Source organism: Pollicipes pollicipes, unplaced genomic scaffold, assembly GCF_011947565.3.
Source record: "Pollicipes pollicipes isolate AB1234 unplaced genomic scaffold, Ppol_2.1 Scaffold_3447;HRSCAF=4054_pilon_pilon_pilon, whole genome shotgun sequence".
Classification (NCBI taxonomy): domain Eukaryota; kingdom Metazoa; phylum Arthropoda; class Thecostraca; order Pollicipedomorpha; family Pollicipedidae; genus Pollicipes; species Pollicipes pollicipes.
Genome location: NW_023596297.1, coordinates 9,287,200 through 9,305,331, shown reverse-complemented (window position 1 = coordinate 9,305,331; position 18,132 = coordinate 9,287,200). Strand labels below are relative to the sequence as shown.

The 18,132-nt window shown below is 65.7% G+C and overlaps 1 protein-coding gene across 1 annotated transcript in view; it reads left to right on the top strand.

The window, feature by feature from the left end:
- The window catches only part of LOC119091253 (spectrin beta chain, non-erythrocytic 1-like), an 85,805-nt gene that overhangs the window by 6,120 nt on the left and 61,553 nt on the right, over nucleotides 1-18,132 (top strand). The window contains 1 exon segment of the mRNA XM_037213921.1: nucleotides 11,999-12,239. Coding sequence (XP_037069816.1) covers nucleotides 12,090-12,239 — 150 coding nt within the window. The 5' untranslated portion in view covers nucleotides 11,999-12,089.

Below are 18,132 nucleotides of genomic sequence, written 5' to 3'. Positions count from 1 at the left end.
TGATAGATGTGCAGGTAGCTGCATGATAGATGTGCAGGTGGCCACATAGGGGATGGGCTGGTGGTCATGTTAGATGCGTAGGTGGCCACATAGTGGATGTGCAGGTGGCCACATGGTAGATGCGCAGGTGACCACATGGTAGATGCGCAGGTGGCCACCTGGTAGATGCGCAGGTGGCCACATGGTAGATGTGCAGGTGGCCACATGGTAGATGCGTAGGTGGCCACATGGTAGATGTGCGGGTGGCCACATGATAGATGTGCAGGTGGCTGTGTCTCCTCGCCACCGCTGCCAATTACTGCCAACGTCTCTCGCTCAGCTGCAGCTGGTCTAGCTGCTGCACCGTGGTAGCTGACACGTCTGTGGCGCTGCTGCGGATGGGCGCCTGCGGTCCACTGCAGGGCGGGTCTCACCACCGCATGTACGGGCCTCTGCAGTGGAGTCCGACTGACGCTGTGCGTCCGACGGCAGCTGGCTTCTCTGTGGCTTCGCTGAAACAAGGCGCGTTGTCGCGCCCTGTGGCCTGTTTTGCTGAATGATGTAGCAGGCTAGGCTAGATGTGTGCGCCATGGAGTGACATGCCGCAATGTCTTATTTCCTGGACTCTTGAGTTATCTGTGGGCGGGAGTGCCTCGAGTGGGGGTTGCATGCTGATCCTCCGTGTCTGCTGCTCCTCGATTTCACCGAACGCATGTAAGAGGTCGGAGGGGGCAGCCTGCCAGCAGGTGCAGTCTCTCACGGCGTCTAGGTGTAGCCCGCCGCGGCACTTTGAGGTAGCCTGTCACGGCGTCGCATGCATTATCCAGACGGCTGGTGGTGCTGTAACCACGGGCTACGCTCACCGTCAGCCGCCTCCGGTGTCGGCCAGATGCGACCACAAAGTAATGATACGGCCTTGTGGCTCGCCACGCTTCTGACGCATCTGTCGCCGCGCTCCGTTGTGGCGTCCTGAGCCGCCTGGGTCATTTACGGAGCACGGTCTCGCACTGACCCGCCCAGCTGGCAGCGGTGCGTCGCCGCCCGTCGGTGCCGTGTGCCCGGGACTGCCAGCAGCTCCGGGTGCCGGGCTGACGAAGCTGCTGGTCTGATGGCCAGAGCCAGCAGCGGTGTGTCGCCGCACGTCGGTGCCGTGTGCCCGGGACTGCCAGCAGCTCCGGGTGCTGGAGCTGCTGGTCCGATGACTGGAGCCGGCAACGGTGTGTCGCCACCCGTCGGTGCCCGGTGCCCGGGTCTGCCAGCAGCTCCGGGTGACGGGCTGACGGAGCTGCTGGTCCGATGACTGGAGCCGGCAGCGGTGTGTCGCCACCCGTCGGTGCTCGGTGCCCGGGACTACCAGCAGCTCCGGGTGACGGGCTGACGGAGCTGCTGGTTCGGTGACCGGAGGCGGCAGCGGTGTGTCGCCGCCCGTCGGTGCCGGGTGCCCGGGACTGCCAGCAGCTCCGGGTGCCGGACTGACGGAGCTGCTCGTCCGGTGACCGGAGGCGGCAGCGTGGCAGCAGGCCCAGTTGGCTTGGTGTAGGTGGACGCTGGTCAGGCGCGGTGTGCTGGGCGTGCTGGGCGTTTGGGGTTGCTGGCCGCCCGACCGCGCGTCGGCGGTCCCGCCGACGCCGGTCGGCTGGCTCCCGGCCCCGCCGGAGCCGGCTGGCGGAATCCCGGCCCCGCCGCGTCCCGGCTCCTGTGCACCGCTGCTCGCCGCTGACGCTCGGCTCGGGCCGGCCTCTGCTCTGGAATCTGCTCTCGAGGGGCGCGCGGCGATGGCGGCCACTCGCCGAGGAGGTGGGCGTCATGGACGTCGGCCGGCCACCGCGCCCAGATGGCCCCCACCCCACCCTCCAACGATGACTCGACGTTTGGCCAGCAGTGCCCCGGCTGCATGGCTGTCGCACGCCGTTTATTTGGGCTGGTCCCGCTGATGGGATCGTTTCCCACGTCCAATGGCCTCCTATCTTGTCCCAACGGATGAGTACTTGGCCGGTTGTAGATTACACGGTCACGTTACCATCAACTACCCAGTGTGTACGTCCTTTTTTGCTGTCACGAATCTGTCGAGCCTCTTCTTTCCGTCGTCTGTATTGGTATTGGTTATCTGCGTGGTTGGTCGACGCGCCACTTACCCATGAGTAACGCGCGCCTGGGTTGTGGGGGGAAGGGGTCCATTTACCTGTTTCCCGACAGCCGTTGGTGGCTTGATTCGCAGCCGTCCGCGATGTGGAATGCGGCCCGTTTCCGGCGTATTTGCCGCTGGGTGGGTGAATGCCACGCGGCGCATGCGATCTGCGGCGACCGTGGCGCGGAGGTCGGCAAAATTTGGGCGGTAAAGGGAGTCACCAGCGCACAGCTCCTGTTGATAGCGTGTTTCTTCCCAAAATCTTGTCGTAATCCATGCTGTATTTATAAATTATGACAGATTTAGCTAGCTCAAATTAGTGCTGTTTTCTGTAGGCTGCTTATTTTTAAAATGCTTGTTTAAGATCCGCTAAGTCACATAGATTCGTCATGTGGCTGAAGGCGATCGCAAAAAGCAAAAGTAAAAGGTCAGCTGGCCCAAGGACCTGACCAAAGGCGAATGTAAACAAAACGTCGACCGCCAAGGTCAAGCGACGTAGGTATGACATCGCCCAAATTGTTCCGCGTTAGATGATAATTGTGTCGCGTCATCAGATTATTAGACTCGGCTCTTATAAGAATATTTTATAATTTGCAGTAGACTAGTTATGCTGAACGTGACTATCTGAAAAACGGCGTCTGGCCAAGGTCTTCACATGCGGCCTGCGTTGTAGCCTCGGCTCGGCTTCACCCAGCGTTTCTATTACCTTGCTCTCGCCCATGTCAGTAACCATCCATGGCACGTACCCGCCGCCGGCAGTGGTTGCAAAACGTTATGGGCCTGGTGGCCTGGGACGGCTGAGGGCCGGGGCATGATCCCGACGCCGCTAACGGTCACCACCAGGTTACGATTTGCATCGCTTTCGCTGAGCCGTCAGGCTCACGTGACGCCAGATGGCTGGCGGGCCTTGCACCGATGCTGCACATCGACGCGCCTATGATTTACGTCACTTTCCCTGACGTCGTGGGCGCGTGACGTGTGCCGGCCATGCGACTGTGGGGCGGCGCGGTCTCGCCGGTCGGGGGCCGGATGGGGCGGGCGGCCGCCTGTGCGCGGCTGGTCGGCGACTGCCGGCGGCGTCGGTCGTTGTTTCCGGGCAAACTGCCAGCATTGGTAATCAGACGTCCGCACCGCTCGCCGCCATAGGGCACCGGCGGCTGACTGGTCAACCGGCCGACTGGCCGACCGGCACCGCATCGGAGGCGGAGTACGCTCAGTTTGCCCGCCGACCGGACGGTGATGCTGTGGTGCAGGGAGGGTCCGCCGGACCGGCCCCGCCGACCGGACGGTGATACTGTGGTGCAGGGAGGGTCCGCCGGATCGGCCCCGCCGACCGGACGGTGATACTGTGGCGCAAGGAGGGTCCACCGGACCGCCCCCCCCCCCCCCCCGGCCGGACGGTGATACTGTGGTGCAGGGAGGGTCCACCCCGGACCGGCCCCGCCGACCGGACGGATATGCTCAGCTGTCAGCTGGCAAAAACAGCAGTTGACGTGATTTGCTGCCGTTTGCTGACTGCAAGCTCCCGGCGTATGGAAGCATGTCCCAGCCACCCGTAGCCTGTTTTGTAAACAAATGGTAGGAGCGCGGGAGCATTTCATGCATTTTCTGGTGCTTGCACGGCAACTTTTTGATGTCATGGTACGCGCAGTGCTTTATAGTATATGTAAAGGTACTGTGGTACCATATGATTATAATAAGCTGTTAATCGCTGTTTAGGACAGTTGTTAATTGCATAACTCCATGGCGGGTGTGGCCAGCTGTGACTGGCAGACTGTCGACGCAGAGCTTTAGCTGGTCGCAGTCGCCGCCTGGCAGCAGCCGTCAGCAAGCCACCGTTTAGGTGGCCCTTGCTCTGATCTTTCATCAGCCAGCCGCGAGCTGGCGCTGACGGCGGACTATGATCAGCCGAGCCCAGCTGTCGCTCGCTCGGCTGACTGGCGGCTGTCCAGCTCCGTCGACGACCAGCTGCGGGCGGCCGCCGGGACGGCGCTCCGGACCGGCGGCCGGCGCGTCCGCCGGTGGCCGGCCTGTCGGCTCCAGCGCCGGCCGCCGGTCGCGCCGCTGGAAGTGGGTCGGTCGGCCAGACGCCGGTGCCGGCCGGTCGAGGCGCCGCCTCACATAAACACGGCGCCGCAGATGAGCTCATCCAGTCGCGTGGCCGGCCCGTTTTTGCCGGGCAAGTGGTGGGTGGTCATCAGCGCCCGGGTGCCGGTGCCAAGGCCCTGATCTGATCAGCAGCGCGCTAACGCTCTGATCGGCGGCGGCAGGGAGCGATGACGCTCTGATCGGCGGCGGTAGGGAGCGGTGACGCTCTGATCGGCGGCGGCAGGGAGCGGTGTCGCTCTGATCGGCGGCGGCAGGGAGCGGTAGCGCTCTGATCGGTGGCAACAGGGACCGGTGACGCTCTGATCAGCAGCGGCAGGGAGCGGTGACCCTCCGATCAGCAGCGGCAGGGAACGGTGACGCTGTGATCGGCGTCGGCGGGAAACAGTGACAGTGGTTTCGTGGCTGGGGCGGGGCCCGCAGTCGGATGAACAGGCCCAGACCCCGCTCCGGCAGCAGCGGCCGCGAGACAGCAGCACCGGACGCATGGCGGCGGCCGACTTCTGACCAGGTCGGGCGCTGACCTCCGGTCGCTTCGCATCGTCAAACCGCGGCATGGGCTGCCGGCTGACTAGCTCCTGTAACGGGTCCCGGTTCGCCTCGTGCGGCGGTGGCTGAAGGCGGGCGTTCGGCGGCATCGTAATGACTCTTGAATTGACGTCAGCGCGGTTCGCGACCGGCAGCCCGAGCCCATCGTTACCGTCGGCTCATCGACGGCGCACGACCGGGGCTCCGCGCTCGGCAGCAGAGTCTCGACGCGCCTGCCTGGTGCCGGTCGCGAGGCCCGCATCGTGTGCCGTCCAATGTCCGCGGACCGTCGAGCCCGGCTGTCGCCGCCGCAGGACTTGCTCATAAACACGCCAGCCTGTTTGTTTTTTATCCGAGCTGCGGCACTTCTGCTGGGGCGGCACGTGCGCCTCGGTTTGTGACGTGGCCGGCCGGCATGGTGCACGGTCCGGCGGCCGGGCGCGCCACGCCATTGGACCTGGTCCGCGCCGCCCGGCTGGTAATGATCTCGACGTCAGCGGCCTCCCCGGCCAGGGGCCTGAACGGAGCGGGCTGGTGTGTAAGCAGTTGTTTCCTGTTGCTGTAGACGTATGCCATGTGAATGGGGCGGATCCGCGCACCACGCGATTGGGGTGGATCTGCGCAGGGAACGGAGACGAAGCCCAACCGGACCCGACCTCGCCGGCGGCCGATTGAAGGCCAGCCGGGCGCTCCCGGCCGTCAGCCCGACGTCGGACTGCGGTTAGACCCCGGCCCCGGCTGCGGTTGGACCCCGGCCCCGGCTGCGGTTAGACCCCGGCCCCGGCTGCGGTTAGACCCCGGCCCCGGCTGCGGTTAGACCCCGGCCCCGGCTGCGGTTAGACCCTGGCCCCGGCTGTAGTTAGACCCTGGCCCCGGCCGCGGTTGGACCCCGGCCCCGCCCGCCGGGACGTCCCACAGCGGCGGCGGCAGCGCCCCTCGTTACCTCGCTGGTCGTATGCTAATGCGACGAGTTATGAGCTCGTGACGAACCCCAGGCGGACCAGGCCGGCGCGGGGCACGTCACCGACCACGGTCACCTCCTCCGTGTCTCTGCCCGGCGACTCGCAGCTGGTGGTGCTCCATTCAACCCATGTGCACAGCGGTGAACGCAGCAGCGACCGATCCTAGGTACTAGGCAGGCAGCCTCGCCCTCCACAGCGGGTCCTGTTCAGCTGCGCTGCCTTAGCGCGGGTTCCCAAACGCCCTCAGTTGGAGCGTCAGAATGGCACTGGACTCGCGCCTCCACCGCTGACCGGCCGTGCTAGAGGAGGGGATCCAGGCACTCGGAACGGCCTCTCTAACGGCCGGACGGACGCTGCACAGCGTGCCGCGAATATGACATGTGGTCGAGGCAAGGAAAACTTTGCTCCCCAAATTTTCGAAGGTTTGTAGAGATTTCGATGTGTGTACCACTAACAGGTACCCTTCCAGGGGGACGGCCTCGCAAAACGCTTAGGGGATCGGGCTAAACGGTTGAACATCGGCTTAACCTCCCCCCAAACTATGCCGACAAGTAGGTATCTCCTAGCATTGGGCCCATTTTTTCTCCCGAAGTTGGGCTGGAATTCTTTTTGGGGAAGGGGAGGCCATTTTGGGAAGGGGCTTTGGCCCCCTCCAATTGAATAGGACATTCAAACCCCCGTATCCTTCGTTTTCAGTGCGATATTTAAGCAGAAAGTGTTTTTTTTGTACTGTTGACGTATACGCTACAAGCTATAGCTAGTGAGTACCCTAAGCCCAGAAAACCCTTCAGGATAACTTTTAATTGAGAGAGCCTTCGTGAAGTCCTACACCGCGTCACCGACGGTCCTGCCGGACACTCCGGCCCTGGTGGGGACAGCGCGACTGCCGAACCCGGCCGGCGCGCGGCCTCGCAGTTGAGGCCCGGCCTCGGCCTGCCCGTCCTGCAGGACCGGTCCTCCTCGCGCCCGCCGTCTGCAAGGTCGCCGCAGCCGACACCGCTGCGCACTTTACCTGGTGAGCTCGCCTGGTTTGCCTAATGCCCATGCGGTGACTAAGCCTCGCAGCAGTTTTATCGGTCTCGTTTCGCCGCCTTCGCCCGGCCGCGGCGGTGCCAGTCACCGTCCGCTGCGCTGTCTGGTTTCGGTTCGTCAAAACCGTCCCCTGATTCCTCGTCTGTCGAAACCGCCATCCGTGCAGGTTTCTGTGCGGTGTTCCCCCCGGAGAGCCAGCCTTGTTCCGCCGGTCGAGTCGTCGCCGTTTCCCGGTCAGCGCGGCTATAGCTCGGCTGGCTGCAGCGCTGCGAGCGGCAGCCGGCTGGCCGGCTGCCGCTCGCCGCTCGCAGTCTGGCCTTGTCAGGAATGTCTGCGGGGCCGGCCGGCCGGCGGCGGCCCGCTCGCCGACAGCAGCGCTGCCGGTGCCGGTCTGACCGTGATCGCGCGACGGCCGGGCGCTCGCTGCCCACTATGGGCGACAGGTGCGGCGCCGCGCGGCTGGCCGGTGTGAAGCGGCTGGCCGGTGTGGGTCCGGCTGACCGATGTGAGGCGGCTGACCGGCGTGAGGCGGCTGGCTGGTGTGAGGCGGCCGGCCGGTGTGAGGCGGCTGGCCGGTGTGAGGCAGCTGGTCGGCGTGAGGCGACTGACCGGTGTGAGGGGGCTGACCGATGTGAGGCGGCTGGCCGGTGTGAGGCGGCTGACCGATGTGAGGCGGCTGGTCGGCGTGAGGCGGCTGGCTGGTGTGAGGCGGCTGGCCGGTGTGAGGCGGCTGGCCGGTGTGAGGCGGCTGGTCGGCGTGAGGCGACTGGCCGGTGTGAGGGAGCTGACCGGCGTGAGGCGGCTGACCGATGTGAGGCGGCTGACCGGTGTAAGGCGACTGACCGATGTGAGGCGACTCAGGACCATGGGCAGCATTGGTCGGGCAGCGGCCGGTTGACTGCACCGGCCAAAATGCGTGCAGCTGCGACGGACGAAATCCGCCTGCCAGGGGAACTCCGTCGCGTGCGAGGGGATCATCTCGCAACTATCGACATAGCTTTGCCGGCGCGCTTCGCATGACCGTTGGAGGTGAAACCGGTGAGGCCTGGATCTGCTGCCCCGTTGTCGTGCGTGTGTTGTCCTTTCTGATGCCCGGTCAGTGCACCCGGCACACACCACCATTCAGGCGACACTCGGGAGTGTGCGAGGTGTGGACTGGCGTGCGCGCGTCCGCCCGCTCGTCAGGCCGGCAGGGCCGTCTGGGAGGCGCGGCTCCGGCGCGGATCCCGGCGCGCCAGCCTGCCGCGCCTGCCGAGCGGCGCGACTCTCGTATCCGGCACTGGCAAAGACCCCTGCCACCCAACGGCCGCCTGCACTCGAGCCCCTCGGCTGAGGGGCGGCGCCAGGGTAGCCTTAAGGGAGGGGCCCGGATCTCGCCGAGTACGCATCGCGGGGTACTGAGCTTTCTGTCGGGAGCCATCTATGGAGAAACACGAAACATCCGGACCTCAGGAGAGGAGCCCGGATCCCCATGTTCCTCCCTTGGCTGCGCCCCCTCCTGGGGTTTACTACGGCACCTGACTGACGGCTTCGTCCGGTAGTCTCATGGTGCACGCCATTTGCAACGTCCATAAGGTGGGCAGCTGCCGTGGTCTGAGCACTGTTGGCACGCGCCGCCTGCGTGAGCGGCTCCACCATGTGGCAGGCTTAGCGCCGTTTACAATGTCTGATACGGAGGCGAACAGGTTGGAATGTCTTCGTCGTCGCTCGGCGTCTGCCCAGCCGAACAAGCGTACTCGTTCAGCACCATCCGCCGCCCCGGGAAGGCCCGTCCGGTCAGTGCCCCTCCCATCCCCTCCCCAGCCGAGCGGCCATCCGTGCCCCGCCCTGAACAGCCGTTGGCTGATAGCGCCCGGCGCAACTGGCGCGCGCGCGGGAACCAGGGCGTGGACGCGTCACGTGGCGGCGCGGGCCCGGCCGGCGGCGCCTCGCGCGCAAATACCGCGCCGCGCGCGGACGTGAGCGCCGCCGATTCTGCACCCTGCAAACTCGTGCAGCGTGCACAGCTGCGTGCCTGCATGGCTGCACGAAGCCGTGTGGCGTACCACGTGCGCTGAGCCGCCGGCCGGTGTACGAGCGGCGGCACGGCGCTGGAGGCGGCCGCCGGGGACGGGGGCCATCTGATGGCAGTGCATTGTACGCACATCGTCTATCCAATTGGCATGCTCACCGTGTCCTCGTCCGCGTTAATGTGTCCATCTGTTGCTGGTGCCGTACGCTAGCATTCCCTCACCAATCCGTCTCTCCGAGCGACGTCGGTGGCGTCGCTGGTGCGTTGGTGCGTTGGTGGCGTCGCTGACATTGTGGTGACGCCACTGGTCTCGGCGACCGGGAGCAGGCCGCAGGGGAGAAATGAGTGGGTTTCGTAGTCAGCTGAGTGATGGGCCGTGCGCCCCACTGGCGGTTTGAGACACCGTCTCTCTGAAGCCCGCCGATGGCTCGCCACGTCACCGGAGCCAGCCGATGGTCCGCCACGTCACCGGAGCCAGCCGATGGTATGCCACGTCACTGAAGCCTCCGGTGGCCTCACCTGCGGTCTCAACTGGTGGTCCGTGCCTGCGCGTGTTGGCGCCGCCGCGCAGGCCCCGCCCGCGCCGCAGTGCGGGGCGCGCCAAATAACACGGCGACACGCAGAGCTAGTTTCGCTGGGCTGAGACACGCGCTGGGTCTCCCCAGCGGTGGAAAGTTACGTCAGGGTTCATTCGCCGCCGCTGCCGACAGCGGCATGCTCCGGCGATAACGATGCGCGTGCCGGCCTCATCGGAAGAGGGAGACGTTGTTGTGGTTAAGGTGTGCCGCTCCGCTTGTTTGCCGGTCGGTGACGCGCGCTACTGCCCGACGATGCCCACCGCGGCGGTCGTCCAGTGTTCATCGGATTGGTTTGCGGTGATGGCTTGCTGGGCGTGCTCGCCGCAGTCATCTCTGGACACGGCGCGGCGGCCCGGCCGCCGGCGCCGACCGCGACTGGAGCGGCCGGCAGGTCTTGAGCGCGCGGGGTTCACGCCCCTTGCCTGTGATCCACTCGACGTCCGTGTCCCACAGCACACGGGACCCACGGACGCCACGCGGAAATAATTGACTTCACGTGCGCCCTGCGAGCGTTCTTGAAAAGACCGCGTGTCTGGTAGACGTGCAGCCCCAGCGTCACAGGCCCGCCGTCGGATACGGAGCTCGTTTCCCGCGGTGCCCGCCCTTCGTGGCAGGCGACGCCACATAGCCACAGCGGCTGCCTGCGCCATCAGCCCATAACGACGACGTCGTCGGGTGCGGCGACCACGGCCGGCCGCCATTGGGGGCACAGCTGGCACGGCTGACGGGCCTCCTGCCGGCTGCTTGACGTCCGGGCCCCGATCGGGGTTGACTCATCGGGAGCGTCTCACCACGCGGCGCTCTGGAGTGTTTCATTTGTCGGGCCGTTCGCCGGGAGGGCTGATGACCTAACACACTGATTCACGACGCCTTGGCAGCAGCACACGTCAGCTCTCTGTTAGCGGCCGTATTGATCCGTGCCGCGGCGTAGCGTCGGCTGGCTCGGTGTCAGCGCGTGGACCCATGTCAGTCTGCTCAGACGAGAACCATGGCTCGATGCTGGGTGCTCCTCAGCTGTGGGGTTTCTGCTGACTCGGGTTAGGTCTGGCGCCGAACGTCTAGTCACTGCTCGCCTCTGGCCGCGTCCTCGTCATGCTGTGATGTCATGGCTGGGAGGTCACGACCTTCGGCACGTGCTCACCGCCAGCTCAGCGACGCCCACCCGAGACGGGCCGCGAGCGCTAGTCGGGAGAGCGCGGTGTCCTTTATCAGCGGCGCGGCGGGTCGGCTATGTGGCCCTGCACTGATAGCGAAGGCGCCTGCTCAGCTGATCATCTGCCGATCGCTCACCCCCGGCGACGCGACGGCTCACGTGGCCTCCCGACGACGTGGAGCACACATGGCCTCCCGGCGACGTGGGGCACACATGGCCTCTCGGTGACGTGGAGCACACATGGCCTCCCGGCGACGTGGGCACACGTGGCCTCCCGGCGACGTGGGGCACACGTGGCCTCCCGGCGACGTGGGGCACACATGGCCTCCCAGCGACGTGGGGCACACATGGCCTCCCGGCGACGTGGGCACACGTGGCTCCCCGGCGACGTGGGGCACACTTGGCCCTTCGGCGACGTGGCGGCAGCACACGTGGCCTTTGGCAACGCGGCGCCACGAGCAGCGGGCTCTCCGTAGCCGCCAGCCGCCGGCTGCCGGGCCGCGGAGGCTGTCCAGCTCCCGCCGTGCGCACCGGCGTGCCGGGTGCGTGGGTACAGCAGAGTAGGGAAACAGCAGAGTACAGAAAAGCATTGGGTGCCTGTTGTCTGCCGTGCGCTGTCGGCAGCTGTTGCAGCCTCGATGTCAGCGCTGTCGTGCGGACAGCATCGGTGGGCCGGCCGGCGGCTGGGTGACTCGCGACGTTCGGTCGTGAGCCACCCGTCTCCCAGGCAACGGCGCGGCCGGGCGGGCCGGTGCACGGGGCGCCGCTCGCGCCGCTTCCCACCCGGCGTCCGCGCCGGCCGCCGACAATGGGAACGCCCGGGGGTCGGTGTCGCCGGCCGACAATACCTGTCTGGCCGGTGCGTGGGACCGGCGGGACCGGCTCCGGCGGTCAGGCGTCACGGTAGCCGCCCCGACCCGGCCCGGCCCGGCCCGGCCGCCCGCCGGCTCACCCGGCCCGGCCGCGACCCCGCGCTGCACGCCAGTGGCGCTGCGCTGGACTCTGCGTTGGGCTCAGTGTTACCTTAAGTTTAACGTCGTCACCTACCCAACTACCGAAATTGCTTTTTGTTGATCGGTCTGTGTTCTGTTCGTATTGAGCATCATTGGTTTATTTAGTTATATGTTGGGGAAGGTCAAATAGCTTAAGTTGTCTTGATATGTTTGGAGGGGAGGAGCGACAGACGGGGCAGATGTTTGTTTTTTTCAGGCCTCGCCAGTGTCATCTTTGAATGAAGCCCCAAATTTGAGGCCTTTGCGCCGTTTTCGAACCTGTTTTGACACACCTATTCAAGTTTCCTTCTCGTGTGTTTTCGGCGCTCCTACGATAAGGGTTACCTGCCAGTCGTTTCCGCTCCGGTTTCTGGTTCCAGTTAAGAACCCCCCCCCCTCTCACCCCGTTTCTCAGGCCTCCTCTAGCTCCTGCCTCCCTGTCCGCGTCTGTCCACTGCCTGCTGGGCGTCTGCCTCTGACGATCGCGCGGCGGCGGTAGCCCCGGCTAACGTCGCCTCCTGTGTCGCAGGTGACGCGGAATGTGAGCCCGTGAGGGCGAGCGAGAGCGAGAGCGACAGAGTGCGCCAGAGACCGCCCGCGGCCGACGCCAGGCCGCCGCCATGAATCAAGACGCCAACAGTAACGACCATGTCAACCAGAAGGAGGATGTCAAAAACTTCGAGACAGGCCGCATCAAGGCGCTGCAGGAGGAGCGGCTGCACATCCAGAAGAAGACCTTCACCAAGTGGATCAACTCGTTCCTTATCAAGGTATGTTCACAAACGCCGAGCCGTGGCTGACAGACCCCTGCTAACCTGGATGGGTAAGGCTTCCCATAGTGCAGGGATTATGCGCGCGTCGGAAACTTGATGTACGGGGCTCGATTCCCGGCGATGCCCACCCTTCCAACCATGGTGAGAGACAGGCGGCACCATATAGGCTCAGCAGCGGAGTGCATGTTTAAGTCCCAGTGACGACCACCCGGTGGGTACTTCCGTTCCAAGTTCCGCGGCTGCCTACCCCATAACGTTGCCGGCTTTTACCGTGAGATGGGACGTGGGGAAAACTGTAATGCAGTATACAGTTTGGCTCGGCTGCATGGCTCAGGCCCGTTCCGTGCCCATCGGTGTCGCCGCCGCCCTGGTAAGGGGGGAGGGGGGGGGGGGGGCTCATGAGCAGCAGCCGACCTCGTGTGGGCGCAAGCTGACGCCCCTCGTACCGACATCAGAGGGGCGGCAGCCGGCTAGGCTGATGGACGCTGGACAGCGGTGGTACCGCCGCCCTTCGGCGTTGCCGGGGTCACCGCATGTGACCTGTTGCCAAGACAGCGGTGGTACCGCCGCCCCTCGGCGCAGCCGGGGTCACCGCCTGTGACCTGTTGCCGGGGATGCTGCCCCCCCCCCGCAGTGCTCTGCCGGCGCGTCCCTCTGGGCGGCGGCGTGCTCCCTCACTGTGCGGAGCTGCGGATGCGCCCCTCACGCCCCGCTGTCGGTCGCTCAGGGCAGCGTAGGGTAACGCCCAGACCGCTCGGTGGTTGGGAGCGAACACATCGTCGGCCGGCGGCTGACTGTGTCGCTCCCGGGTCCCGGGTCTTCTGCTGTCCGCTGTCCGGCGGGCGCCCGCTGTCACGGCGCCGGGGTGCATGTCCCGGCTATGACTTTGCTCCGTGTGAACGTCACGATTCGTCAGATCGTGGAATACCGTTCACGGATCTGCTGGGTTTATGGAGGTCTTCGCTTATGCTGTGTTGTATAGAGTGGCCTGCCTTGCTGCACTGTTTGCAGAAGTTTTACATGGCGGTGTGCCCTCACGAAGTGCTCATGGTCTTCGCGTGTTTTTTAATGCGCCGTTCGAAAAGACAATGTAGTTATCCTCGACTCCACAGCATACCCCCACTGTGAAACTTCTGTGAAGTCTGGAGGGCGGCCAAACAATGGGTGACAATGTGACGCAGTTGCAACCGCATCACACGTCGCAACATACCGATGCAGAAGCAGGGAGCATTGCAAAACAGGCACCGCGCGACACCCATGGGACATGGCCCGCGGCCTGTCGCTGGGCGCTAACGAGCGTGTGTGGCTGTCGGCCGGCCGGTGGACGCCCGCTGGCGGAGCGAGCGCCGGCGGTCTGGGAGCGTACGTCGTCCGAGCGCCGTCCGCCCCGTCCCGGCCTGGCGGCGGCGCTAGCGCTGTTGGCGTCGGTAGTGGGTGCTGCTAGGTAATTCGCATTGGCTCGGAGCCTTTCGTGTGCAGAGTTTGGCGGAGGGCGGTCATGTAGAGCAAAGCGTTCGTATCGTAACGTGCCGCACAGGGTCCCGAATTCTCCCGTGTGCCGCACCGCACAGCTTCACTCATGAAGCCGCCATAAAGGAGGCACTGTTGGGTACGTCTCGTGCGGTAGGCTTGTCTGCCGTGAGTGCTCTCGGCGGCTGCTGTATGCTAACCGACCTTTGCTCTCGTGGTTCACACCGGCCCAACCCGAGCCGTGGCCGACTTTTAGTAGACCACCGCTATGGCGCACAGAAGCGCGCCTAGCGGAGCGACGCCGAAGCGCACTCAGCGTGGGGCCTGCTGCACAGACAAGCCACTCGTGTGATCCTTTTGAGAAGAACAGCAACATTGCGTTTGCTATTGCCGGTATTATTTGCTGATGTCATTGCCTGTCGGTCGGCCGATGCGGCCAGCAGCTCCCGTGCGTCCGCGGTGATGGCACCAGGACGGCTTCCGTCCGCCGGTGCCGCTGGGGCGTCCGCGATAGAGGGCGAGCTGGCGTGGATAGTGCCAGGGTATGGTCCTGGACCGGCACAGGCCGCCTGCCACCCGCCGGTACCACTGGGGCGTCCGCGAGAGGGGGCGAGCCGTCGTGTGGATAGTGTCAGGGTGCGGTCCTGGATCCGCACCCACCCAGGCCCACACTCTGACCCCCGGCACGCTCAGGGTACGGAGAGGTCCGCGGGACAAATGACTGCGATCAAACACACGGCGACTGGCGTGCATGGCGAGGCTTGGGGAGGCGCTCTTTTGAGACGCAGCGTGCGTACACGGTGCGTGTACCATCGTGGCGCGGATCATGCGTGTCGCAGATATATCACCGTTGACTTGGGCGGTTGGTGGATCGTCCGCGTTAGAGTCAGCTTATGTTTGTCCGGATTGTCAGGCATTTGGGCGGTGTCCTCGGGCCGCCACTACTTCACGCCTCATACTTACGTGTGGGAATCACTGAGGTATTCACCTCCCGCGGGACCCTCGATTGTTGGGCCTTTTCTTCCGCCTTGAGATTGAACCAGGCGTCCTAACTATCCGCCACCCCTGAGCAAGCGACGAGGAGTGCTCCCTTCCAGAAGTGCCGCTGCGTTAAATGGCGTACTTAACGATCGCGCAGTCCCTGGAGTGAAATCGGAAGAAACTGTGCGGCCTGATGATCCTACCGAAAAAATCCAGGTGATGAAAAGCAGATAACGCTTTGCTCCCTTCATTGCCTGGCTGGATGTCCGAACGGTGCGGAAGTCCGCTGTTTTGGCGGCTCACTGGAAGGCCACCGCCGGGCTGCAGCGGGCCGCCATGTTGGAGCCCTGTTGCGCAGGCAGCCCAGGACTGTGCTGGAACGTGATCCTGGCTGCTTCAGTTTCCGCTGCGCCTCTAAAGCGCTGAACAAAGGCAGCTCTGGGGTCGCGCTCTGCTTGCTGCATACGGCGCGGCAGCTGGAATAAAACCCGCACGCTTTGGTGTGAATGGCGCGGTTTACGGCGGTACAGCATGCGCAAAGGCTGGGATGCCACCGAATGTGAAGCGCTATGAATCCAGTGCACACAGTTTTCTATGGCAGGCTCCGTAACATGCGTTTGTATATTCCGTGACTTCTGGCTGCCCTTCAGCCCGGCTCGAGCGACCCACGAGCACCCCAACACGTGCGCCGTCTCCGCCCGTCTGGCATCGAACGCGGCGGCGCGGGATGTCCGCGGCTTATCAGGTGCTCTGGAGCGGGTTGCGCCCTGATTCCGTCCTGATAGCAGCTGGCTGCCTGGTTGGACCGCCGGCAGCCGTCGCGCCCGCGTCTGAAGTGGACCGGTTAATCCGCGCCAGATTGGCCTCAGCCTGTCCCGGCGCGCGGACGGACGCACCCGGGCCAGACCGACGGCACGGGACGAGGCGGCAGTTCGCGGACCCGCTCGGAGGCAGGCACGCGTGACGCGCCGCACGGTGCGCCGCCATCCGTCGCCGCCGCCGCCGCTACCATCCGCTGCCGCATGCCGCTGCCCGGCCCTGGTGGGGCCGCGTCGGTGGCTGTCGGGCTTATGACGGGCGGCTGGAGGCCGTGCCGGCGTGCGTTCTGAGCGGGCGCGGCCCGCTGGGGTCCACAGGGGCGCGGCGCGGCCTCCCTCACCCGTCGGACTGACAAGCGTCCTGACGCGGCGGTGTCGCGTGCCGACATGCGGTGTCGTCATCCCTGTGTATCGAGACATCGCGCCAGAGCGATACTGCTCGGCCGACACCTTCCGTGCCCCCCCCCCCCCCCCCTCACGTGCCAGCGGCGCTGATTGCGATAATCGGTGCGCCATGGCCGGAGCGCTATCAGAAGCCCCGGGGCGACGTCCACGTGTGGCCGTCCCGCAACAGCGGCTAGGGCCGCCGCTGATATCGCCGCCTGTGCTGCAGCGATGCGCGCCGGCGCCGGCGGCCGCGGAGGCCGTCGCTGATTGGGGTTTGCCGCGCCGCTGACCTGCCCGGAACCGACAGTGCCAGGGGAGGGTGGCCGGCCCCCGCTGGCCGGGCGCCGCGCGAGTCCGCACCTCGCGTCCCGGCAACATCCGCGCTCCGTCCGTCCTGTAGTGACACAGGGGATAGGAGCGTCCCAGTAAGCAGGCGGCGGAAACCATCTCTGACCCGACACGATTTAGCATGCTGAGTGGTCAAGCCTTCAACGCGGCACAACGCAGTTGCGGCGCGTGTGTGGGTGGGTCGCGCATTTACGCGCTTACTGGGTAAGCGCGGGTAAACACGTGTGTGTGAGTATGGCCGGTGTAGGACTGGCCCGCGCCAGCACGCTGGGCCCGGCTGGTGTGCGACGCAGGGCAGCGGTCGGTCGGCCGGCCGCCGCCCCCTTCCTTCCCCATAGCTGGGATGCCGGCAGACGGAGCGCGCGCCACTGGATGGCCGGCGGCCCACGTGACGTGGAGCGGGTGCCGGTGTACGGTCGTTCACCGGCGCCGCGGCCGCCGGCCGCCAAAACACGGCGGAGCGCGGCGCCGCCGGAGCCCGGCCGGCCACGCCTCCGACCGCCGGCCGGCCGGCGGCGACCGCGCTCCTGCGCTGACCTTGGGTCGGGCCGCAGCGCTCCCGGAGATGAGGCGATCGACGGCCAGACGGTCGGCGCCGGCCATACGGTGGAGAGGCGCGGTCAGCGGGCCGGGCCAGCGGGCACGGCTCTCGGCGGGCGGCGGCGCTGCTCCGACACAGCAGGCTCGCTCGGCCCACGGCGGAGCCGATGTTTGGGATTGTGGGACACGCCTGGCTCAGCTGTGCCGCCTAGGGGCCCTGCGACACATTGGCCACGACCAGCGGCTGGGCTGGCGTGTCGTCCGGCCGCCAGCCAGTCTAACTCAGACTCGGACAGACCCCGGGAAGATCAGACTGAGACAGGATCAGACTGAGATCCCGGGAGGATGCCGCAGACCAGTGCCGGGAGGGCGGCGCTGAGGCGGCCGGTAATGGGCCGCAGTAGCCGGCCCGACGAGCTCGGCGAGGCGGCGGCCCCACACAGGTCATCGCCATCTGCTGGCGCCGGCGGCCGTGGCGCGGAGCGGCGGCATCAGATGAGCGCCAGTCGAAGAGCCTCCTCGTCGTATCTCTGACGTCGGGCTGTCGGCGATCCATCTCATCCGGCCACATCGCATCTATTCCGGCTTTGCACACGTCTGATGTGAGGACCGGCTGGGTTTGATAGCGCCCGGCTGGGTTTGGAGAAGACCTGATAAGATATGACCGCCGGATGTGTGCCAACTGCGATGCATCGATCAAACGCCGCGTGGCAGAAGAGAAGGCTGGGCGCGGCGCCTGACCTCTTCACTGATACGAATTAGCGGGGCAAACACGTATGCAGTGATTGCCACCGCTCCCCGGAACGGGGGGGGGGGGGGAAGGGGTTCGATGACACACTCCCGGAGAGGTCGGTGACTGTTGACCCAGGGAGCGGGGTGTGACGACATGAGTCACACGCCCCGCCCCGACCCGCCCCGGCCCGCTTCAGTTGGCCTCGCGGGAGGGCTCCGAGACCGCAGATGGTGCACCGCCGCTCCCAGGGTGGCTGCCGTCTCACGTCTGCGATCTGGGGCTGGACGAACCGCCGAACCATCGGCCTTCAGCGGACCGGCAGACCTGACAATCGGCCCCCAGCAGAGCTGCAGGCCCGACAAGCGGCCCCCAGCAGACCGGCAGACCTGACAACCGGCCCCCGGCAGACCGGCAGACCTGACAACCGGCCCCCGGCAGACCCGCAGACCTGACAACCGGCCCCCAGCAGACCGACAGACCTGACGACCGGCCCCCGGCAGACCCGCAGACCTGACAACTGGCCCCCAGCAGACCGGCAGACCTGACAACCGGCCCCCGGAAGCAGTCAGGTTTTACAATAAATCCTCAGGGAATCGTTGGCAGGAGCAGCCTA